We start from the raw sequence: 25,373 nt of genomic DNA, 5'->3' as shown, positions 1-25,373 counted from the left end.
ATTTAAAAAAGAACTTTAGAAATAACTTCAAAAACCTCAGCAAAGTTGAAAGATTAAAACTAGCACAAATACAAACCTAGGCATCCTCGACCTAGACTCACCTTTCACGAACACTTTGCCCCCTCCTCCTGAGCCGTCTGAGAGTAGTTACCAGCACAGCCCCTGCTGCTCCCTCCTCACTTCTGCCTCGGCCCCGCCTCTCCTCCTGACACGCCTCTGGCGCTATCACCGCGCCAGGAGGACCAGTGGCTGAATCCAACTGGCACCTGGAGTCTTTGTGCCGCTTAGTCTGAGCCCGCTTTCCTTCTGGAAGCCCCCATCCCCCTGGTTTCCCGGCGAAAACGCCTGCGTTTTCCCGACCTTTCCAGCCGCTGCCCCTGCTCCTCCAGAGTGGCTCCTCCTGCCCATCCTGTGCTCACCTCTTTTACTCAGCTCTTTCCTTTTGTCTACTTTTTGCCCTGAAACCTCTGTCCGTTATTCAATTCCAGAATGTGTTGACGGTTACAGGCGCGTAATCTTCCCTGAGTTCCAGACATACGTTGCTAACTGCCTAATCTTTTTACCTAGATCTGGGGAGGGGACACACGGACATCCCAAAGCATGAACACTAACCGAAGCGAGGACCAGCTGAAAGACTATGGTCAGCTTTGAATATATGCAACTTATGTATGTAAATAATAAGTGGGTTACACAAAACCACAACAAGCTACCACTCTACACCTGTTAGGATGGCCATTATCAAAAACAAAACAAAACAAAACAAAAACAACAAAAACAGAAAATAACAAGTGTTGGCGAGGATGTGGGGAAGCTGGAACCTTCTGTATCGCTGGTAAAAACGTAAAATAGTGCAGCTGCTGTGGTGGCTCCTCAAAAAATTACACAGCCTCACCAAAGCATCCAGCAGTTTCTCTTCTGGGTATATGCTCAAAGCAGCTGAAAGCAAGGATTCTCTGTGCACAGCGGTGCTCATGGCACTGATATTCACAGTGGCCGAAAGCTGAAAACAGCTCAAATGCCCATCAATAGATGAATGGAAAAACAAAAATGTGGCACGTCATACAAGGGAATGCTATTCAGCCTTCAGAGGGAAGGGAATTCTGACACGTGCTACACCACGGATGAACTTTGCAGACATCACGGGGGGTAACGTGAGCCAGTCACAAGCACAGCTCCTGTAAGGTTGCATTTATTTGAGATCCCTCGAGGAGTCAGGTTCAGAGAGACCTGACTGGGAGGAGGAGGGCGGGGGTGAGTGCTCAGCGGGGACAGCACTTCGGTGTGAGGACATGGACGCGTTCTGGGGACGGACGGTGGTGACGACTGCACACCGTGAATGCACGCGAAGCCGCGCGCCCGTCACTTAAAAATGGTTAGAACGGCAAATCCTGTGCCGTGCGTTTCACCACGATGAAGAAGCCACTTCTAAGTGGGTTGCGCGCATCTCTTTCCCGTTGAACGGCGACACTCACGAGCACGCTCCTCGCCACGCACCGGGGACCGCGCCCTCTCTGCGACCCCGTGTCTCCGTCACTCTCAGGGGCACACGGCGTCCCGTCAAGGGCACTGAACTTGCGGTCAGCGCTCAAACCCACCAGCTTCTGCTGCTGCTCTCTGGCCGACCCTTTACTGTTTCCTATGATACTTGGTTACCAGGCTCTCATCGGATTTTCTAAACCCGCGAGACATTTTATATAGGAGAGGAAGGTTACTTCCTTAATATAAGTGCTTCCTTCTTATATTATACCATTTGATGAAAACAAAATAATTCATCACTTAATCAATGTCTGCAACCTGAAAAATAATCTCCACAAAAGCCTTCAGGATGATAAAAGACTAAAAACAAACTTTAAAATTTGTGTTTCATGGCTATTTTTTATTTTGAAAATTGATATCCCTGCCAACCCTCTGAATCCTATAATTTCCAAACACCGTCTCTGGCGGCAACCTCAGCAGCACCCCGCCCCGTCATCTCCTCGTCCCTCTCCCCCGGGGCCTCCGGGTGGGCCTCTCGGCAGCACCCTTGACTCTGTACACAGCCAAACAGCCACTTCCCTTGGCTTCTGGGCTGCTGCGTGTGGCTGACCACTCACTGCAGCAGAGCCACGCCGCTGCACGCTCGGGGCTCCCCAGCTGAGGCGTCGCTTCTCCTGTCGGCCCCTGGTTTCTGCAGGGCGCGTCAGGACTGCTCACACGCATGTCAGGCCCCCTGCAGGCACCTGTGACATGGCGCCTTTCCGCCCTCTCTGAGACGGGCCGGGCCACTGAGGGGCGAGTCGAGTGCGCGCGCGGCTTCTGCATGAAGTCTGAGGGCCTCGCCTGACGTCCTCCTCGCCGTGCCCTCCTGCGCCCCGCCTCCCCCAATTCCACGACGACCCAGGCACGCGTGGGGTGCAGCCCCATCAGCCTGGGGACCTGCGTGACCGGCCAGGCAGGACAGCGTGGACACGGCTCGTGAGCAAAGAGCGGACCTTGTGCCCCAGCGCCGAGGTGCTGACGTCGTCACCGCTGCACGGCCTCGGACCAGCCTGTCCCGGGTGACGCGCTCCCCCTTCCCGCTCCCTGAAACAGCTGCTCCCGCCCCTGAAGGGTTCCAGCGTGAGCCCCCCCGACCACCGGGCTCACTGTCCGCACACCTGTCAGCAGCAGCGCTGCCCCTGGCTCCAACCACCACGGTTTATTCTTCACGCTACTATCACAGTATAGTTAAATGAGAATTTTACCTTCTACGTGGTTTTTGATCTGTTGGGAGGTACTGTTCACACATTCTGTATTTACGTTGCATGTCTTAACCTGGTCACTAGAAAAGAGAACAAAACACGCACCAGACACGTCAGCTATTGTGGATTATTATTTTAGTTTACTCCAAGAAAAAGAAAGGAAAGAAAATTTGTTAAATAATTACTATTTGCCGTGTGCTGTTCTAGGGGCTCAGTGAACATTCTTTAACTTACATCTCACGGCAACGCTTCAAATCTCATCTTACAACAAGAGAGTAAGGCTGTGAAAGTCGTATTAATTTGCTCAAAAATTTGAATCCAAGCCTACCTGGTAACAAAGTCCTGATCTTTCTACTACCCTAAGTTACTCCTTTCTAAGAAGTGTTACGAAATTATCCTGCCAAATTAAAAAGTTTCCCTGATTATTTTAATGAAACAGGAGCAGATGAGTTTTACGTATGTGGTTTTTTAATAATGAAGGTGGCAAAACACCAGTTAAAATGAAACCACGATGCCTTAGATGGATCAAAGCGACAGTGGCCAGACCAACGTGACACGTCAGCCACCGAAGCTGTGACGTGGTGTAGGGAGCACACGGGGAAGCGCGAACAGGCTGCTAACGGTGACGACGCGGTCAGAATTAAGAACTGAACGCAAGCTCGGTTACTTGGCTTCGTTCTTTTATGCTTGCTAAAGGCAAAAAAATATATATCTCTTCCACAGAACGGGGTAGTGACAGGATAAAACTACCCCAGTTCCAAGTTACAGATGTTAGAGATGGGATAACGAGAACTAAACAGATTGAAGGATTAAAATAGTTACTTAATTAGTGAGGCAACCAATGTATAGCTATACTTAAAACCTGTACTACACATCGATAGTCTTTGTTGTCAAAAATTATAATATATTTCTATACTTTCGAATTTCCTAAAAATAAAGTTGTTGTTGTTGTTTGAGGGGGGGACGAGGAAAAAATTATTAGAAATAGAAACTTGAACATCAAATAACCTGCAACAACCCAGGTTCCTTTACGCTGAGCTCAAGCTCTTCCCGTTACACTTAACTGACCCGGACTTTGAAAATTACTTCGAATGATGAGCGAGCACGCCGGGGAGCTCCGCCCTTCACTCTGCGCCTCACCTGCTGGGCGCCGCGTCTCCCGGGCCGCTGAGCTCCAAGCCCGTGCCGCTTCCGTCTGCGACGGGCGAGTCCAGGGTGGCGGACCCGTTGCTGACGTGGTCGCTGCTCTCGTACCCCGACTCGGTCCTCTGCACCTGCCAGCGGTCGCCGGGGGCTTTCGTCTCCCTGAGGCCTGTACTGCTCTCGGCTCCTTTCCCCTCACAGTCCAGGGAGCTCCTGCTTCCTGCTTCATCTTCATATATGGTCATTAAACACTTTTGCTTTGGGCTCTCTTTTGTCCAGTTGCTGAAACTCTGATCTCTGCTACATTTAGGTTTGTTGCCGATACTCGACTTGTGTCTTGGGCTGTGCTGTCTTTTTTCACTTTCATTAAAAATACTGTCCACGTTCAACGTTTCTCGCAGAGGTTTCCAGCTTCGGTTCCGGCTCTTACTGCTGCCGGCGGAGCTGCTCCCTTTCTCCCTCGAATCCTGGCTACTGTCTGTGTCGTATCCAGTGCTGCCGTCACTCTTAGCTCGGCCAGCTGTTCTCTCTCCCGGAGCAAGGATCTGGGCCCTACCGGAGTTCGGCACCGGGCCAGCAGCGCGGCCCTGCTGGGCAGCCTGGCTGGCTCTGCACGGCCCTCTCCCCTGACTGTGACACGCAGGTGCAGGGCCACGCTGCCTGCAGCCGCTGGGGGCCGGAGGCGATCCCGGCTGGAAACGTGGGATGTCTTCGTCAACCAAATCTTTAAAAATAAATGAGTATATAAAGGTATGCATGAACTCCTTTTCAGAGCTACTTTTTAGTCATAAGCCAAATATCTCGCTTGAGAAGAAACACCAAATGGCGGCAGGTAAGTGATAATCGTAAGTGTTTAAATCGTGTCGCACAGCGCTTTGAGGGTGAGAAGTGTTTTCTCAGTCCTTAGTGAGAGGCATTTTAAAGCAGTTAAAAAAAAAAAAACAGTTCTACCTCACTCATAATTAATGAAAATCATAAAAATAAAAGTACTGACCACCTCTTATATTGGTGGAGATTTAAAGGTTTGTTGAACCGACGGCTGCTGGGAGCGTGAAGGAGCTCGCACCGCAGCCACTGCTGGGAGGGGTGCGGACTGGCTCCGAGGGAGGGGGGCCAGCGAGCCACATCCAGCAAGTGAAGGAGAAACGCGCCCTGAGCCGGCAATGCTTCCGCCGTGGCCACCCACGCACAGCGCACAGAGCTCGCTGTGAGAGAGCGCCACGAGAGCCTTCGGTCGGCCCCTCGAGTCCGGCCGTCTCGGTCATGCTCCGGTACGTCCACGGAGAAAAAAGCACGAGACCACGAGGAGTGAGACAGGCTCAGAACAAGCTACGACGAACAGGGCACCAGAGGGAGGTCGCGGGGTGAAGGAAAAGCAGCTTTTTTTCACTTAATTTTGTGACCTTCCTCATTTTTGGAACATACCACATGGGTGAATTTATAATTAAAAGTTAAAAGAGCAAAAAAAAAAAAAAATTCCAGGCTAGAATTTAATAAAAACAAGGATAAATTTACATTTATAAACTTAAAAAGTATATTAAAGAAATTATATTTAAGATACATGTCATACAAATACACAAAAATATTCTAAATAATACTAAATTATCTTAAAGCTATAAAATTTAGTTTTAAAATAAGGTTTTAGTTGTCCCTTGTCAAATGGATGCTACGAGCTCTTCACTTACCTCTCTGTCGACCCAAGTCTCTCCTCTGTCCCCTCTCCAAATCTTTTCTTTGTGAGCAAAGTAAGTTTTTCTGTTCGATGGCCTTTAGAGCACATTCTCTGGAAATATCTTTTATTTTCTCCCTTTGATCGCTGTGACTTGACTTAACTGTAAAAGAAACCACTCTCATAACGATGTGGCTCATTTTTCTAATCGTTCAATGAAAGTACAAATTAAACTGCATAAACTATCTAAGACACAAATATTAAAAACAAAATGTACATTAAAGTACACAATGAACTCGTTTTAATGCTTAACTAAAAAAAAAGCCAATGGATTGATAACCCCGACACTGGAGATGCAAGTCGTCTTCTAAAATTCCCTGTACGGCTCCAACGCGAGCGCAGAGGGGACAGAGACCTCCCACTGCACTCCGAAGGGCTCAAGGTAACTGGCTCGTTGTGTGTGTCAGGCGCTGTTCCAAACGTCTCAGCTCATTTAACTCTTGGAGGCGAGTACAACTCATGTCTCCATTTTGGGTCAAGAAACGGAAGTTAAAAACTTGTCCGAATTCACTTGTAATATCTAACCAGGATTACAGACTCAAGCTGTCTGGTTCCTGTGTTTGCATTCTTTAACATCTGCAGAGCTCCTGGGCTTAAAAGCAAGTATATTTTACAAAAGAGATAATGGCTTAATCTAAGAGTACCCACACTTAAGAGGGAAAAGGCATAGTTCCAGTAAGAATTTTTAAAAGCACTTCTTGTAGTTCTTTGTTGATTAATTCTGAATCTTATCACCCTTGATTATGGGTTATTTTTGTGGTTAGACATTATTGCATTAATTTATTTAAAAGTTACTTACAAAATCACCTTGAACATCCACCCCATTGATTTTGAGTCACAAACCCGGTTTGTGAAAATTAAAAGTGGAATGATAAGAAGAGAGAGTTGAATAAAAAGGACACTAAGAATAAATTACAATAGTAACTTTGTACAACTTGCATTCACTAATGGTAAATTTAATCTTGGCATATGAGCCAAATTGTTAACTCGTGTTCTTCCGCTCCAAGTTAATAACTAACATCTTGAAGGGAAGGGCACATCGCGGAGTTTTCGGTAACAGTTCAGATCGCCTCTAGCCCACTCCAGCTCAAAGCACATGGAGAAACTCAAACCTGGGCGGAGGCGAACAGTTAAGATAAAACTACGTGTCTCAGAAAAACGAGTGCATCAAAGACGCGATTTCGTTACCTGCTTATTCTTGCCCCTTCATGGCCACGACAGCGAGTCATGCACCGCCCTTTTGTGGGGTCCTCACCAGGAATCGCAGATTTAGTGAGTGAAGAGGGGAGGAGGCTTGACTACTCAGGGACAATGTAAAAGCGACAATTTAAACACATACCTGGTCCTCTACCACTACTTGTTTGAATATGGCTCCGACTAAACGATGAAATGTTATCTGTTTGAAATTTCTGATTTTCTCTCTGTTTTGTCAGATCAACAAATCCATTTTCTTTTGAATTATAAATTGAGGGCTTTACACATCCTTAAAAAGGCAAACAAAAATGTGTCATTTAGGACCCCTTTCAGGCAGAAGTACTGTCCGAATCATTTTTTCAGACATTTTTAATGCTGTGGACGAAATGACTTGAAAACTCAAGCTCTGACATGCTCTAAGGATTTCTCCGTGCTCTGTAGGGCACTGAGAATGGCCTCATTGCCCTGCACTTTCCCAGTGCACGAACTCCCTTTCAATCTCAATCTCTACCACTGAAAAGCACGGCCAGCCCCGAGTCCCCTCCTGTGCCTGCGCGACCACAGCGGCAGGTGGGCCCTGAAGCCACAGGTGAGAAAAGATTTCTTTATTATTTTTTTAAAACTTTTAGTTTTGGGGGTTTTTTTTTTACTTTTTTTTTTTAGCCCAGGCAACCCCATTAGTTGACCTCACAGATTGCAAAGACCTTGTCAGCTTATAATTCCTTGTTTTTTATTTTATTTTTTAACACCTTCAGCACCTGGTCTTCCTAGGTGGTCTCCCATCCAAGTACTAACCAGGCCCGACCCTGCTGAGCTTCCCTGCTTAGCTTCCCAGATCAGACGGGTTCGGGCTTGTTCAGGGTGGCATGGCCGCTGATGGGAAGGTTTCTTTATAAAGATCAACTCCAAGTACTAGAATTTTCCTGAACTCCACCTTAAGGAAACTAAACTTGAACTTATCCTCAACATTCATTTTATATTTGGTATTTGATAGTACTTCTAGTGTGGCCTTAATTACAGAAAAAAAACATTAGAAAGAACTTTTAAAAAAAGAATTACCCATATTTTCTGCACCGGATTTGTAATGGGACCAGTTGATGACCTGCCTGAGAGCATCTTCGGTAGAAACTGCTGTGCCCTCGGGGTTTGCGTAAAACAGAAGCAGGGGCTGGAAGTGGCACCGGATGCACTTGGAGACCACATCTTTCCACCTGGTTCCAACCTTTTAAAAAAACGACAGTGAATGAAACAAAACCAAACCTGTAATCACTGTGTTTCATGAATAGGCAGAGATTTAATTAACCTGCATGTCAAAAAATTTCAAGACACTCAGAAACTAGTTCAACTGTTCATCATATTACATGATTAATTTTATTTTCTTTAATAACTAGTCTAAATAAAAATTTTTAAACGCTATCATTAAAAATTAATGGGCAAAATTAGACACTTTTTTTGGTTTGACTGCCTGCTGTCCAATGTTTTAAAAAGTTCTTTCATCTATTTGGCATTCTAATTTTTAATCCTTCATGGGTGGAGTCAGAAGTCCAATAATTACCACATACTTGAATTTTTATTGACCTAGTAAATAGTAGTGCTGATAACTGATCTTTCACCATATATTAAAATGAAAGTAAATGGAATGGGACCTCACCTGCTTATAACATGAAATAACTTATTTTTTTAATTCAGTTTACTGCTTAATAATGATTCTCAAAGCCAATAAGCCTAAGAACAGTATAAATGACATCAAGAGTTTCTAACTGTGGCTAAGTCTGAATCCCCTGTAGACCTCTATAAAAAATTCAGATGCCTGTCCCCTGTACCATTAAATCAACAATTCCAGAGTTCAGGCATATACATTATTAACAAGCTCTGAAGAGGACTGTGAGACATGTTCCCTATTAAGAACTACTATCCACTAGTTTTCTAGATGTTATAATTTTAGTAAATTATTTATTAAAAGATATAATATATACATCTAATTCCAAATACCACACAATTTGAAAACGGTCATTAAAAAAAGATTTTTGGTACTTATTATACAAAGCAACTGTGAATCATCCAAAAAGAAATAATACATATAGCAACTACGCATCAAACAAATGGACTCCATGTGGATCCTTGACAGTTACACATTTGTATACCAACATCTGTCAGTCACCTTTTTATTATTCTAGAAATGGACTGGCTGAGAGTTAGCATTCAAGTAAACCAGATTTCAAGAATCACTAAAAGGAAATGTGAACTTAATGATGCTACTATTATAAGTATTTGTATATAGTAATTATTTTATACAATTACATCTGTATTTTATCATTTCATTATATAGCATTATATCATTTATTCTGAAACAGTAAAACTACAGTTTTCCAGTTTGTGAAAGTGTCCTTACCTCTTTCACATTTGCATCATCAAAAAATACCCATTTGGAACTCTTGGTATGAAACGCAAAGGCACAATAATGTCGGCTGGTGTAGCAGATCATGCCGACAAGGTGAAGTTCACTATTTTTGGCATTTTCATCAGTAACCCTATAAAAAAGCTGTTTAAAAAACAATGTACATTTAATACTGAATCTTTTAAAAAATGAAAAATAATAATTTGAGGTACTTGACTCTAAAAACTATCTCGCATGCACACGCCCCCGGTTCGGTATTACACCGCGTGAAGACTCCACTGCACTGCCAACGCCCTGCTAAGAGAATTGCTCCTCTTGACCAGGCCACAAGGACCATCAAGTCCGACAAACGGAACGCACTGCAATTTAGTTCAGTGATACGGTATCTCCAATAACGCAGAACTGACATTTTACATACAAAACTCAAACTGTGAGGTAAACCACACATTTTCTGAAAATTCGTGACTGAATCACGTATTTGAATATACATTAAAAATACTGCCTAAAAGTTTAATTGTAACGTAAACCAATTCGAAATCTATTAAGATGGTAATAGGCATATCGAGAGATCAGCGCTGTAGATGAATTTTAACTCTTAACCCTTCCCGGGCTAATGTTTATATTTCTAATCATATCACATGCACAACACGTGTCCCGTCCTCATCATTCTAGAGCGACATGAGATCCACCCAGCACAAGACAGACGGTTTCTGACTGAGAGCTGCCCCTAGCCGATGCGAGACAGGCATTCCAGTTAGTCTGATCCAGCTACCACCACCAGAGCTACATCCGAACACGATGCCCTTCAGAGAGGCAGTTTAGTTCTGCGAGTGAAGGGCATCGGGGTCGGAGAAGGCGGTCTAGAGGAGTGCAGACACAGGGGGCGGGGGGAGAGAGCTGCGGTACCCCGGGCAGATGCAGGTGCGTGGCCAGGTGGCGAACGACGTCGTCCGTCAGGTCGGAATGCTCGGAGTCCCAGACCAAGCCGATCGTGACGATCTCTGGGCAATTCATTAAAACACGGCGGATTTTTATTTTTTGGCCACAGTTACTCTAAATAAAAATAAAAAGGCGAGCTTTAAAACTGTCGAAACAGATAGACCACAGGGGGCCTCCTGCAGTTTGTACTGTGTAATAACAGTCTTAATGTGTATTGGAAATGTCTTTATTCAGCATACTAAACTGGACTTCTTTCTAATGACCTAATTGTTTTAATCACTGATTAAACAGGAAGTTTATTTTAAATCAAAGTACTTTGGTATGTTTGTATATCTGTTAAAACAAGAATTCATAAATAGAACCACTGAAGTCATTATTAATATTACATGAGAAAAGAATGGATACCATTTGCAGTGTTTACTTTAAAAAAAAGAAACTAATTTTGTCTTTAGTCAAATGATGGATTTCAGAACTTTAAATTTTTAAAATTAATTCCACATCTAGTTAATATGTCCATAGTAATTTCTGAATGTCTATTTTCAAATTTACAAACTCTGAAGTATCCTAATATTCTCCAAATTATACTTACAGGGCATTTTCTGTAGTCATCAGTTGTATTTGCTGCCTGCAGCAATTCTGCAAACATTTCAGGCTTAAAACGTTCATGCCTCTCCATCATTTTTTCAACTTCATTGCTACAAAAAAAAAAAAAAAAAAAAAAAAAAAAAAAAAAAAAAAAAAAAAGCAGTTCCAAATCTGGCCTATAAATTTACAAAAGATCTGATACGTTATGAATGAAAAATACTACTTTATCAATATGGATACATATAATCACTTTTTCTGTCTTAAAGCATTATTTTTGTCTAAAAAAAGTAACCATAAATTTCCATAAAGTAAAACAGCATGAAATATGCCAGGTATGTGCTAAAAAAATTAGGTCAAGAACAAACTAAAATGACACAAAACTATACCACTGTTTGAGACTACATGCATGGGATAAGATGCTCCATCCAAAGGCAGTTCTAAGGCAAACATTTCTCTTACATTATTACTTAAATTATTTCACAAATTACTAAGGGACTTGAGTTTAAACGTGGGCCTAACAAGAAATGAATTACAGGAAAGGCCTCCTGTCTGGCCTAATGCTTCCGAAAACAAAGTTATCATTTTTAGCAAAGAACAGGGCCCTTTGCCGATTAATGCAGAAGCCATAACCAAAGCTCCTGCGACCAGGCTGCGCCCCCTGCTCCGTGGTGAATGCTGACCAGTTCATGGGAGCCTGGGCCACTCTCTTTATTCCACCTCTCCTAGATTCAAATTCTTACGTATCAAGGTACTGAGAATCTTTAAACAACTATTTAAACATTTCCAAAAAGAAATGTACTGGAAGCTCAATATCCTTACTAGATTCCGTTTGAGATGCTCTGGTTCTATTTAATATAACTGCCCTAGAGGTGGATATATTTTACAGTTCAATGGTTTAAATACACAATATTCAATAACAACCAAAAGTACCCATTCTTCTAAAGCCCTTCACAAGTATACTAGAAAGTACCAAAGCTGACAGCCTCATTCAAACTGTGCATAATAGTTTTACAATATTAACAGCATCAGAGTAGTGGCTGATCAGACAAATAATGAATTTGAAATGAAACCAGACTTGGGTTTCAATATTAATTTGTCTATTTACCAGATGAACCTCATTAAATCTATTCCTTAATCAAAAAAAAAAAAAAAACACAGTGTTTTTGCTAAAAGTGGCAGTTTATGTAAAGGCTGGAACATAGTAAGTATTCAGTAATTGGTATTCAATACTAAAAACCAATAAAAAGAGAGGGAATATTAGAATGCAAAGCCTGGGCTCTTGGAGTCTGCGGTGTGGCCAGGGAGAGGCTGATGGACTCCAACCCTCACGTCTCAGGCTGCTGCAGAGTCCTGTCGGTTTGCACAAGAGCCTCAAAGTGGACAGGTTTAACAGTTCCCAATTTGAGCAGTCTCTCCTTGTTATAACACCATCCTACTTTCCATACAAAGTGGAAAAAAAAAAAAAAGCCTACCATTAACAGACCTTTAGGTAACCTTTCTCTAAATCATGTTCCCCAAATCTGTTTACATAAGAAACAAAACACTCCCAAATAACCTAATTGTTATTCTTCAATAATCTTTAAGAAATAATGTGCTATATCCAAAAAAACGAAATTTAATAATCTAATGAAATGGATGAGCACAAAATATTCACTGCACAATGATAAAAACACAGGAGCACTCAGTAACTAACTGCTGTACTGACGCAGCCTCATTGAGTTTGACCCATGTTTTCCTTTTATAGTAAAACATCTGCAAACATTAATGATCTTATTCAGGGTCTACCAAAATCAAACATCTGTACTCTCTAATACCTGATGGAAAGTGTTCCAACAATTCTTATAACGCAAAGCCTAAGGATCATTTTTGGATCCCTAACTAGTTCATGTTCCATGGGCAGTGGGCAGGAGGCAGGCAGGCACGGCACGTTTTTACGTCAGGTGAATGTTGAGGCCTTATATATACGATAAGACTAACGGGCTTACTTTTTTCTTTCTTTCCTGCCGACCCTAGCTTCTATCACCGCAAAGAGATATGGTGGGGCTGACAGGAGATATGGCCCCTACAAAGTTAACCTCTCAGCACAAATGAGGTCTTGAGCAGCGCCAATTACCACTGAGCTTGTCATTTTAAGCTCTCCTTCACAGTTCCAAAAGTTGCTATAAATACAGGTATAATTTTGACCAATATTTTGTACCTGTCACTAAGTGGTATATGTATCTGACTAACTCGGAAATACTCAACTGAGACAAACACCACTTAGTCCCTCTGATGGTGGCGTATCTGACAGTCCCAGACAGTGAGCAGACGTTCCTGTATGCTATGGTTTTAGAAAATAAATGCTCCCTCAGTGTGCCTCAATGTGTCATTGACTCCTTGAAAAAGGCGCTTTGGTAGGTTCTTACCACAGGGCTGTTGTCGAAATGTACCGCACAAACTCTGTGAAAGGCAGGGGGTCTGATGACGCTCCACAGCTACGACACACGCACTACGGCAAAAACACGTGTTCAATTTCTCGGTTACGAAACAGGAAGATAATATCTAACAAGAGAGCGAGGCCGCCTCACCTGTTCATACAGAGTCATAGCAAACTTCTGGTGAGTGATACAGGATTTAGAGGTGCACATGTCTGAGTCTCTGCTCGGCACTATGTGAAAATGAATCCTCTCCAATATATTTTCCTAATTTAAAAATCAGAAGAGAAATGGGTTATGAAACTGGCAGAGGACACTTCAAAATACAACTCTTTTTAACTTTACAAACTTAAAAATCTTTCAGAGATTTCCATTGTGTTAAATTTAGGAGAGACACATATACTGTTGGCTTTTCAGTTTTCATCTTCAATCGATATTTCAAATGTTCAATTGTTCACTTTTTGTAGCATTAGCTTTTTAAAAATTTAATGAGAAATATTATAATGTATGACTTTAAAGATTTAAAAAGCCCTTTCAAAAATGAACTCATGACGGCTGATGCCTAGAATTTAATATTAGAAACACAGTTCCCTATGTTTCCAGCATTCTAATAATGAGAAAAAGCAGTTAATTTTTTAAAAAATTCCTACTTGGATTATCTGGATAGTCTATACAACTTACATCAAAATATCGGTAAATATCAATAATAATACCTGCACTAACACCTAAATGCACGGATTCTGCTCTGTAACAAACTTCATATGAAAACTCAGGTTTGTCATACAGGTCAACAAGGGGTATTTATTTCTTTATCAAATTATCCTCTTTTTACAAAAGCTTAAAAATGGATTCTTTTGATTAGCTAACTTCCTCCTCTTCTGTCCCAGGGCATTTAATTATTTAAGTCTGGATTTCTAGATAGTCCATGAGTTATTCTATGAGGTATTAGTACATTTAAGTGAAAGTAAAACTATAAAGTTCGGTATTGTGCCAAATACGTTTATTTATGTTTTAAGTAATGGGCCAACTATAAACATGAGAAATGTGAAAAGCACATGTCACCACTGTCTGCAGTTTTGACACATTTTAATCAACACGGGGAGTGTGCTTTCCATCTGTCTCATTAAAAAGCAGCAACAACATATAAACACTAAACAAATTCTACAAACAGCAAATTCTACAGAAATTAAGAGAACTGATTGGGGTGCTTTGATTGGTCATTATCTAGTAGGTGTGTGACTTAGGCTGAACCTCAGCAAATGATAGATTAGAAAAGTTCTGAATATTTCAGGAGCATAAGCAAAGGCTTTAGAAACCAGGCTTAAAGATATGTTTGAGGAACAGAATGTAAACGTCTCACTAGGAGGGAAAATTTGGGGAGGAAGAGATAAGTTGGGGTTTAATTCTAAGGGCCACAGAGGCCAAAAGAGAGTCTGGATTCGAATCACAGAAATATCTGAGGATCGAGCATTAATCTGAAGAAAACTATATTATCCTGGTGGCCGTTAAACACCAGACTACAGGAGAAAAGGCTGAACGGGCACAGCAAGGAGGCTCAGACCGTGCTGAGAGGAGAGGCCTAGCAGGGGCCAGTGGTGACAGGGAAAGGGCACGGCACGCCCTGAAAGGGTTTCTGGTGAATTTACGACTCTGCGGAGTAGATGCAAGCCCACGAGAAGGAACGGCGGCATCTGAAACGCAGGTGGCGTCTGTACTGCCGCAGTGCATTACCAGTTACTTACTATCTTACTAGTTAAGCAACATGAATATTTGAGAAGGGGTATGAGGTCCGTCACCGATCAAAGCAATGCTCCGCTTATCAGTGTGGTGGTGAGTCTCAGGGCAGCACCCTCGGTCAGGGACTCTACCTGGAAGGAGGTGTGTGTCAGAGCTGCTGCCCACCGAGACCCCCTTGACCCCGGCCAGCGCCCCGCGTGTACGAGGGGTGCCAGTGCTGCGAGCGTGCACACGGTGCCCTAGGGGGCTCAACCTAACACAAATGATGGAATTCAAGGAACAAGCCCTCCGCTCCAACAGGTAAACCCTGAAACATCCTAGGAGCCTAACACTCGATAAAAACTGGAGCAGCGCGAATCATGAAAACCGGCGGCGCACGGAAGGCCGGCGGCCGCTTCCCACGGTCCGGCGCCCGGCGCGGCCGTCTCCCAGCGAGCACCGGTGCGGGAGCGCACGCCGGCCGTGCGGGGCGCGGCGCCGCGGGGCCTTACGAAGCACTCGGCAGCGTCGTCCATGAGGCCCAGCTGGAAGCGCTGCTCGTCGCGGAAGCTCTCGGCCAGCGCGTGCCGCACGTTGTCCGAGGGCAGGGCCTTCTCCCGGCTGTGCTGGAACTGCGCGAACATGGTCTGCGAAAGGACAGGCGCGCGTGAGCGTCGCCCGGCGGCTGCACTCGCACCTGCCTGCGCGATTTCATCGCGACAGGGGGAAACTCGGAACACTGCCCTGGGAAGCCAACACAAAGGCCTTTCGCTCCAAAATTCCAGACAAAACCTAATGACGCGTATCGGTCACGTGGGGCTGCGCCGGCCTCCCGGTCCGAGGTCAGCCTGCGTGAGCCCCAAACACATGGCGTTCTGAGCTCCCGCCCCGTCTAGAGTCAGCCGGAGGTGGGTGAGGCCCATTTTCAAAATGTTCCCTAGCTGATCTTGATGCAGGTTTAAGGTAGAGTTTTGAGATACGTTGCTTTAAATCTAAAAGTACACTATAGGAATTAAAATTACGTTAACCAAAATAAACACCTAATTACACAAAAATTAGTGGAAGTTTGCTACTCTTAACAAAAAGCTAAAATAGTCTAAATGAACTTTTCGAATCTTTGTTTCTTAAGTAAACCTCAAAAAATGACAAAAAATTAGCCAACTGCAATGGAAAGTCAATTTCTCACTATTATTAAATTTGCTTGTAGAAAATGAAAAATGTACATTTTATAAGAAAAAAAACGCACAGGGAAAAGATTACTTTTATTTTTAAAAACTATTTTTCCCAAGTTATCAGTTTTCCTCACTTAGAGATTTCTAACCTAAGCCTAAGAAACAGTGGAAACATCATTGTATAAATTCAATAAGGAAAATAGAAAAACACATTAATACCTGTAATCACAAGTATTAATGTGTTTTTCTATTTTCCTTATTGAATTTATACAAAAATAACTTCAATAAGTTTCAGTTTTATGACAATCACTTAAGTGGCAGAAAGTAAGTGAAAAAGGTGGTTTTCAGCAACAACTTATCAAATAAGGGCTGGTCATATTAAGATCTGTATTAATTAGCTCAAGGGATATGTCATTTCAGAAAACAATTTTTTTTTTTAAGATTAACCTATGGTAGGCTATGAAAACATTTTAAAAATCTGTCCCACTACTGTAAGAAAATTTAATTTATAAATCTGATTTAAAAATAAAGATCCCAAATTCTACTAGGTATCCAGACCTAGAATTTTTTAGCTATAATTACAAATACTAAAAAAAAACGAAAGATATTGTTAGATGTCATTTCTTATTTAAGCAATTAACTTTCAGGTAGTGTCTAAAGTATTCATCCTGCACTAGGCTGCCACTCACTCATTTGGCACCCGTCTGTTTTCTGCTTGCCTAGTGTATGCGCGGCCCTGCTCCGCACTGCCTTCCCGGAGCAGACACTCCAGCTGCAGCACTGAGGAGAAGGCAAACGAGTAACCACATAAGTCGTGTGTCGGAATGCAAAAGGGACAGGGAGGCTGGTGGCGGTAGCAGAGAGGGAGGGAGTTCAGCCCTGACCTACGGTAGTCCAGGAAGGCCTCATTGATGAGAAATAACATTTGAGGAAAGGCATAAAGGAAATAAGCCATGAGGACATTTGGAAGAAAAGCATTCTAGACAAAAGCAGTAGCAAGGAAAACACTCAGAGATGGAAGCCAGATCTGAGAAACTGCAAGGAGGCCAGTCTGGCTGAAGTGCAGTGTGAGTGTGTGTGCGTGTGTGTGCGTGTGTGTGTGTGGAGTGGGGAAGGCAAGCAGGGGGAAGAGGCAGATGACTGTGTAAGGTTATGAAAGATTTGGGCTAAGAAATGTATACTAGTTTCTACAACTGGACAAAACAGTCAAAGTTTCCTGCAGAGTAAACAAAGTGTGATACTGTAACAATAACCCTATTTTGCCATGTCCTAGAAAAGAAAATGCATGCAAATTTATTCAAAGTCCTTTTAGGAACATAAATCAAAATAAAGCATGAAAATGGCTTTTTTCCCCTCTGTCTGTATGTATTAAGAATATTCAGCAAAGTAAAAGAAGGAAATGTTTATCTCTGAAAATGTGTTAATAAAATCTTTAAATTGCCTAAGAATTCAATGACACAAATGAGATGCTAATATAAATTGGATTCCCTGTTTCTGCCTCCGTTTCTCTTCTACTTGTTCCCAACCAAGCCGCCATAGAGCTCTAGTCCGAACAGCATACCAGTTAAAATAGATCGCATCACTCCTCCACTCAAAACTATCCCGGCCTCCCGCATCACTCATGAGAAAAAGCCAAGGGCCTCACCGAGGCCAAGAAGGCCCGACATGATCTGGACTCCTGCTCCGGTTATTTCTTACTCCATGACAAAGCACCCTGAAATTCAGTTACTGCAAATAACGGTTACTCTGATCACAAATCTGCAGCTCGACTCTGCTCTGCTTGGAGGCATCTGGGACCTTGGGTTGTCTGAAGGTCGCTCACTGACATCCAGCAGCTGATGCTGGCCGCTGGCGATGCCTGTTGGTGGGACCTCGGCTGCAGCCGTGGCCAGCCTGGCCTCCCCACGGCATGGCAGCTCACGCCCAAGAATGACCACCCGAGAGACAGCCAGGTGGAAGCATTGCCGCGGTTCCTGATTAACCTCGCCTCAGATGTGCGCGGCCTCACTTCTGCAGCATTGTACTGGATGGAAACGATTACGGAAGCCGGCCGAGATTCGGCGACTAGTGTGGCAGGAAGAGTGCAGAAGAACCCGCGGACATGTTCCTAATCATCGCGACTCGCCTCGCTGCTGGCCCCACCTCCCACCACCCTGGCCCGGGCCCAGACGCTTCTGCACCCAGGTTTCTCTGACCACGTCAGACAGATGCCCGCCACCTTGGGCCTCTGCACTTGCCACTGCCCTGCTCGCCTGACGCCCTCGTCCGCTCGGCCACCTTTTCCAGGTCGTGACTTAAATGTCACTTTCTCAGCGAGGCTTCCTGGCTGCTCAGCTCTATTCCATTCCCTCTCCCTTTCCTAATTATTAACCATCTAACAGTTCTATTTTGCTTATTTTCTCCCCCCTAAAGAATATACGCTCCATGAATACAGGGGGTTTTATCATTTTTTTCACTGCTATATCCTCAGTGACTACAGCAATGCCCAGTATTTAGTCATAGGTCAAAACATTTGTTAAATAATTATTTCAAAATAATGAAAAATGTGACGTTCCAAACAATTATATATTATTTAGCATATTAGTTTTAACTGTCCTTATATAAAGGTGAAAAATGAAAACATAAACCTCAATAAGGCATACTTTAAGCATTCACCTTCGAAACTATGGATTGCTTGACGATGAACTTTAATTACAAATAAGCTAACCAAATGTGTCAAACAGACCAAACGATCAAATAAAATTAAATTTTTGGAGAGACAATTAATACTAATTTTTCAGAACTAGTAAAAGGTTACCTTCAGTGCACAAAATATGCAGGCGTCGCCTTGACAAACATGTCCAGTCAGAACCCGCAAGCTTCTTCGGAATATATCCAACTGCCATAAAACCTAAAAAAGAGTGGGATGTGAAGAAAGAAATACAGTAAGATTTTTCTCACTGTGATAAAAGAGATTTAAATGTTTTTACAACTGCAGCAGGCTAATAAGTTCTTTCAGTCTCTTGGACATAAATCGGACACAGATGACCACTAAAAATAACAGCAAGTATAAAACTTCTATATACATGTAGTGCACAGATAAAAGACGGATTCAGAAAATATCCCACTGATTCACGTGTAAAAATCATGACAGGCCCAGAGAAACAAACAGTGAATTCCTCAGTGAAGGATTTTATAGGAACAGGAAACATGGGATGCTGAATGGAAGACTTGGCAGAGCCCTGAAAGAGGAAGTGATTATAATACTTGGAAATAACTGAAATTTAGAAAGGAAATATAAATGGAGTTGAAAACCAGGGTGTACCAAATAGGGGTCAGTATGTAGTGGCAAATAAAAAAAAAAAGGGTGAGCAGAGGCCTGTGTGGTCACTCCACACTGAATGAAAGGGGACACCTGCGTGGTAAGGGATAGAGAATGGTAAGACGCGGTAGTTAAGAAATAAACTGAATATTTTTGCTGCAATTACCCATTCATCATTTGCTACTAAAAGACAAAAATAAAATAAATAAAAAAGACTGTAATCGTTTAAATAAATCAGTCCAGTACTGAAAATCATTCTGAAACTCTGGTATCTCTATAATGAGGATCACTGTGGCTGCCTCACAGAGTTCTTGTGAGGATAAATAAGAGATAATATGTACAGTGTTTGGAGCATAACTGGCATGCAATGGATGCCAGCTGCTCTTTGTTGCTATAATGATTATTATGACAACCAACTATGTCTGAGAGTGGAGGCCCCCCCAGGAGCAGAGAGACAGAAAAATTTAAAGAAACAGTGGTCAGAGAGTTTCTGATTTGATTGTAATTATAAACCCTCGGTAAGCCAAATGCAAGAAACATGAAAAGAACTATGTCAAAGCGCAACATAACCAAACCACTTTAAACCAGGGAAAGAGAAAAATCGTAAAACCAGCCAGGCCAAAAAAAGGATACATTAACATGCAGAGGAACACATATAAGAATGACAATAGTTTTTCACTGGAAGTAATGCATGCTAGAAGAGAGAGCCGCAGGGCCAGGCAGCAAGCTGGGTGGTGTGAGGGAGATGCGCAGGAAGGGCGACCACGTGGGTAAGCGCGGACGACCTTCACGGTGACATCTGTGGAACGTCCATCCCTAAAAACAATCTTCCCATGGGAGCACGGCTCCACTGTCCTTACCATGTAATGTAAGGGCCTTACTCAGAATTTTCTCTTGTAGAATATGCTTTTCATCTCCCTGAACTATACACAGAATTTGGGAGCTAAAGAAAAGGACAGAAAGAAGGAAATGTAAAAAAAACAAAACAAAACAAAAAACAAGTAACAGGAAAAGACTAGAAATGCGAGAAGCCCTTTCTCGCGGCCTCATTCAGTCAAAAGCATCGATGCCCAGTCTTTCGGTGTCTGATAGTTCCCTGTACCTAAATATTTTCCTGCATTTCATGGCACTTAACGCCAGTGGGATCTTCCAGCCAGGAACAGAACGGTGACTGCCATGTGAGAGTCCCAACGTAAATTACAATTAATGCTTTCCTAGTGCCAATTGCTTCTCTTTCCGTGGGCGAGTTACAGAACTTTCAAAATTGTCCCCGACCGAAGGCAACTGAGAACAAAAGACACCTGACTGACACATTCTAGATTGCTCATTTATCAAATAAGTTAATTAACCAATATTTCTTTCTACTCAGATTTAAGAGAAAAAAAAGCATCAAAAACTATGTGAAAAGTGGTTTTATTTTAAATAAATTTTTCTATGGTATAGTCTGCGGTCAATAGGAAATCCCAGTATTCTCAATCATCCTCATTTTTAGCAATGGTGTGAAGGCCACAGGATCCTACAAAATCCAGAACTGCTCAGTAAAAACTATGTCTTAGTAAGAAAAGACATTTATCTAAGACAGAAAAGCAGGTTGATACATACTTGCTAATTACTAGAATTTCAACAAGGATTGAAGCAAACTGGATTAACCCTTCAGTTTGGAGAACAGTGGAGTCCCAATTATGATTCCACAGAGGCGATTTAGGTCACAGTCAGGGGCGAAGGAAGTTCAAATGCTGAGACTGACTAAAAACTGCATTCTCATTTCACCCAAATGGCTTGTTTCTTCTTCTGTTATCTCTGGTTTCTACTGGATTTCTTTAAATTGAAAAAAAAAAAAAAAAGTGTGTGTGTGTGTGTGTGTGTGTGTGTGTGTGTGTGTTGGAGGTGTACATTAGCTGATTCAAAAAAAATTATTTTATGTATTTTAGAAACAGTCAATTTATTAAGTATTTTAAATCGCTATATTTTTATATCATAGTAATATATGATTCTGTTGAAAAAACCATTTCCATTTGTTATAAAAACCAAAATGCCTAGCCAAAATATTTTGCCACCCATAAAAGTCAACACTAACTTTATTCTTAATTTATGAGTGAAAGCAGCATTAAAGAAAGGAATTTCCCGAACAGCACTTTTTGAAGCGCAGCAAGAACTCGCCTCGTGGTCTCACCTGGACAGCGCTGTTGAGAAAGCAGCTGTTTTGTCCCGGCTCGTTCAACAGGCCTTTGGTGGGGGCCAGGGACAGCATGCTCCCCGGCTGATAGACTTTTCCAAGATTGCCCCCGGGTTTCCGCAGGAACTTTACCCACGCCATTTTCAAGCAACTTCGTTTGCATTAAAGCTAAGAATCATGTACTTATGTGAAGTTTCTGATGATAAGTTGGATGATATCTTGAATTGTCTGTCCACTTAAAGTCACTGCAGTCTATTATAATGTAAGTTTCCAAGTTCATATCCTTCCTGATGCTGTAAATTTCGAGGACTTTGTGAAGTCAAAACAGGGTACGTAAACATTAAGTTTGAAAGCTAAAACAGAAAGCTATCTTAAACAAAGCCTCAAAGATCTTTACATGTGTTCAATTTATAAGAGAGCTGTATAGTTTAAAATGAAAAAGATTTTTTTAAACTGGTAAAAATGTCAATGAATACATCATTTTCTTTAAAACATAAGTCATTCGTCTTGATGGAGTGTTGGCATCTGGCATGACTCCTTTGGTCACTGCTGTCCTTACGGGCTCTTAATGAGGAAGAAGGCTCTCCCTTTCCTGGGTGAAGTTGCCAAAGGTGACTCCATATTTCATATCCATGTAACCTCAAAGCAAACCTACAAGGAAGAAAAGAAATGTTTAAATAAAGGTAAAGACTAATCAAGAAAATCCCAAATATTGAATATATATTTAAAATACTTAATATATAATCATGAAATGATTAGAACTAACATTCTAAAATATGACAATGAAAACGGTTCACCATTAAAAATTGTTGAAACATCAATGTCACATCAAACACTACAGAAAACAAACTAACGGTTGCCTGAGAGACGGGAGTAGGGGGGACGCCCGAAGGTGCAGGGATCCAGAGGCAAAACTTCCAGTCATAAATGAGTCCCAGGGAAGCAACGTGCAGCAGAAGGAATACAGTCGGCAACATCACAGCAACTTTGTGTGGTGGCAGCGAGGTCCCAGACTTAACGTGGCGATCAGTCATGAGGCCTATGTCTAATCACTGTGTTCACTCCTGAAGCTACTATCATATTGTATATCGACTAGAAGTTAGAAAAAAAATAAAAAACATGATATTTTTGCACACTGACCACAAGTCAAGTGACAGAGAATCTTTGGTTCCACTTTTAAAGGGGATGGAATTTGCATAATATACAGTATGGTGTAACGCGGCGCTATTTTTCAAAATATTCTGTAGGTATTATCATGCTACGTCATTTTAAAACTAATGAAATCTAGTATAAAATAAGAATTTTCAGTTTTTAATGTAAATCGAAAAGGTTAAACTTCCCAAACACTGTCAAACAAAATTTAATTGTGAAAAAACCAATACCCACTTCAAGATTTCAATGGTCTTAAGACGAATCCACATCCTCCCTGACTCACAGCTTCATCCTCTATAAAATGGGGGTGACACTACTAGCCCTGGTTACCGTAGCTTAGATGTTTCCAGAATTTAAAACACTACATCAGTTAGTTGTTTTCTTCTTTTTATTTTAACTCTACGGGTTGCAACCTCCTCTACAGCAATCTAAATGATCTCAAAGCCCTTCATACAAATTCAGTATTTTAATACATGTAGCCGTGACTTCGTGGCGTTCGTACTGGCGGTAGATTCATATTTTTAATGGAAACACCCTTTGGAGTGAGACCCTCCCACCTACCATTTACTAGGCGCCACATGTGCACAAGCCGCGCCAAGAAGACACAGGAAACGGCCCGACCCTCAACGAGCTCAGGACTTTAAAACACTGGATTCCCGTCCTGCGCAAGACATCAGAGCAGCGTGTGCTCCTGCTCCCCGCTCCGACACAACTCGAGATGACACAACGCAACAAACAGTCCCCTGAGAAACAGGGAGGGCCTCTGGGACACCTCGGTAACTGGCTGTTGGGGTGGGAGGGGGCCAGCAGCTGAGGGAGGAGCCCCTGTCCCAGGCTGGGAAAGCCCTTTACGGCTGTGAGCTGTTCCGGTCCCCAAGGTGCTCTGGGAAGGCTCTGTGGCCACCCCAGTGCCAGTGGGAGGGTACAGGGGCGTCACAGCACCAGAGCAGAGCCAGCCTGGGAAGCGGGAACCGTACAGGTGCCTGCGAGGCCCCCATGTGCTCCGCCCTCACCCAGACGCCACAGACAGGACAGAGGAGAGCGAGGCCAGGAAAGACCATGCACCCAGGTGAGGCAACAGGAAGCTCCCCTGGAACCAGCTCTCGAGCTGCATCTCCCCAAACCAAGCCCCTACATCCCCACCCCGGCTCCCTGAAAACATCGGAAGAGACACTGATCATTGCCAGCGCTGTCACCTTCTCATGTAAACACTGCCAGTTTATAACTTGGTGCTCTCAGGAAAAAGGGACGCAGACCTGCAGAGTCCAGACTCTATGAAAGAAAGGCAACTGCCTGGACCCCCTGTGCCAGGGCACAGAGCGAGCAGACCACAGGGCACACAGACGGAAGCTAAGTGAGCACCCGCCACGTCGACACAGGCACATTTCAAAAAACTGCTGAGATGAAAAAAAAATGATCTAGCCAGCAAAATGAATAGAACGATCATATTAACAAGTGGTTAACTCAGGTCAAGAAATTCTACAAAACATTAGAAAGGGAAAAGGAAGGGGGTAATTTAAATATTTTCAAACAGTTAAGAGACATGGATGAAATCTAAAAGTGTGCTACTGACAAGAATAACCAAGTTGGGTTTATTCCAAGAATGCGAATATAATTCTGCCAATTCCTTCGATAAATATTTGGGAGAGTGCAGAAAGGAGCTAACACAGCAGCACTCGTCACAGCTGAAAGGTGGAAAAAACCCAAATGTCGATCCAGTAATGAGTGGATAAACAAAACATGGGTGTGTGTGTGTGTGTGCGCGCACACACATGCACGCACATGTGTTCACACAATGGAATGTTATTCAGCCACAAAGATGGAGAACTTATCCGCACTGCAACATGAACACTGACAACCTCTGCTAAGAGAAAGAAGCCAGTCACAGCAGGCCACATATTAAATGATGCCACTTTGCGAAATGTCTAGAGCAGGGGAACCTACAGAGTGATCGGTGGTTCTTTAGGTTCGGGAAGTGGCATGGGCAGCGGGTAGGGAGTGACGGCTAGACGGTACGAGGATCCTTTCGGACGTGATGAAGATGTTCTCAAATTGTGGTGATGGATGTACATTTCTATGACTCTACTAAAAACTACTGCATTGTACACTTCAAATGAGTGAATCGTTTGGTATATGAGTTATATTTCAATGAAGCTACTTAAAAAAAGAAAAAAAAGGAAAAGAAAAGACAACCCAGCAGCCCACAGACGCTATCCTTAGAAAACTCTGCTTTCAAAGTATTAGCCTCTAGAACTTGGGGTTCTGGGAGGATCCCAATAACTGCTAAGGTTAGTCACTGCACCTAAACTATGCAAACAATGCGGCTTATCCCAAACACCTGCTTTCCTCAGGAAGTCTGGAATTTTGTTATGTCCTAGGCAGACCATGTCTATGTGATCACCCCTGATAAAAACCTAAAGCACTGAGTCTCTAAACGAGCTTCCTGACAGACGTGTGACATATGTCATAACGACACGCTGCTGAAGCAATGACTGTGTCCCACACGACTCCACTGGAGGAAACTACTGCCAGCTGGTTCCCACCGGACTCCTCCCGGTGATCCTCGCCGTTTGTCGCTGACCTCATGTCCTTTCGCTGTACTAAGGCACACAGACCAGTGCAGCGACTGCACGCTGACTGCTCTGGTTCTCCCGGACGGTCACCCCGCTTGGGGGTGGGAGAAACTCGACAGCCTGTTACGAGTGACAAACATAATATGAGTGTGTGTGTGTGT

The 25,373-nt window shown here is 43.0% G+C and overlaps 1 protein-coding gene and 1 pseudogene across 5 annotated transcripts in view; both read right to left on the bottom strand.

The window, feature by feature from the left end:
- USP53 (ubiquitin specific peptidase 53) overlaps positions 1 to 25,373 on the bottom strand; it is a 43,645-nt gene that overhangs the window by 10,354 nt on the left and 7,918 nt on the right. For 2 of the 5 annotated variants that reach the window (XR_004954823.1, XM_016144823.2), the window contains exons 2-14: positions 21,485 to 22,138; positions 18,808 to 18,900; positions 15,351 to 15,485; positions 13,276 to 13,389; positions 13,114 to 13,196; positions 10,713 to 10,818; positions 10,091 to 10,237; positions 9,179 to 9,328; positions 7,846 to 8,008; positions 6,932 to 7,075; positions 5,549 to 5,695; positions 3,861 to 4,587; positions 2,724 to 2,800 (exon numbers count right to left, since the gene is read on the bottom strand). Coding sequence is in view for 4 of the 5 variants with exons in the window: in XM_016144823.2 (XP_016000309.2) it covers positions 2,724 to 2,800; positions 3,861 to 4,587; positions 5,549 to 5,695; positions 6,932 to 7,075; positions 7,846 to 8,008; positions 9,179 to 9,328; positions 10,091 to 10,237; positions 10,713 to 10,818; positions 13,114 to 13,196; positions 13,276 to 13,389; positions 15,351 to 15,485; positions 18,808 to 18,900; positions 21,485 to 21,628 (2,230 nt within the window). In the remaining variant the exon portion in view is untranslated. Of the gene's footprint in view, positions 1 to 2,723; positions 2,801 to 3,860; positions 4,588 to 5,548; positions 5,696 to 6,931; positions 7,076 to 7,845; positions 8,009 to 9,178; positions 9,329 to 10,090; positions 10,238 to 10,712; positions 10,819 to 13,113; positions 13,197 to 13,275; positions 13,390 to 14,864; positions 15,275 to 15,350; positions 15,486 to 18,807; positions 18,901 to 21,484; positions 22,139 to 25,373 lie in introns of those variants that run through there. The other 3 variants (XM_016144825.2, XM_036233437.1, XM_016144827.2) reach the window with 3 other exon arrangements.
- On the bottom strand, positions 7,533 to 7,664 carry LOC118612710 (annotated as a pseudogene).

Source organism: Rousettus aegyptiacus, unplaced genomic scaffold (genome assembly GCF_014176215.1).
Source record: "Rousettus aegyptiacus isolate mRouAeg1 unplaced genomic scaffold, mRouAeg1.p scaffold_m13_p_16, whole genome shotgun sequence".
NCBI classification, from domain to species: domain Eukaryota; kingdom Metazoa; phylum Chordata; class Mammalia; order Chiroptera; family Pteropodidae; genus Rousettus; species Rousettus aegyptiacus.
This window is presented reverse-complemented; position numbering and strand designations above follow the sequence as displayed.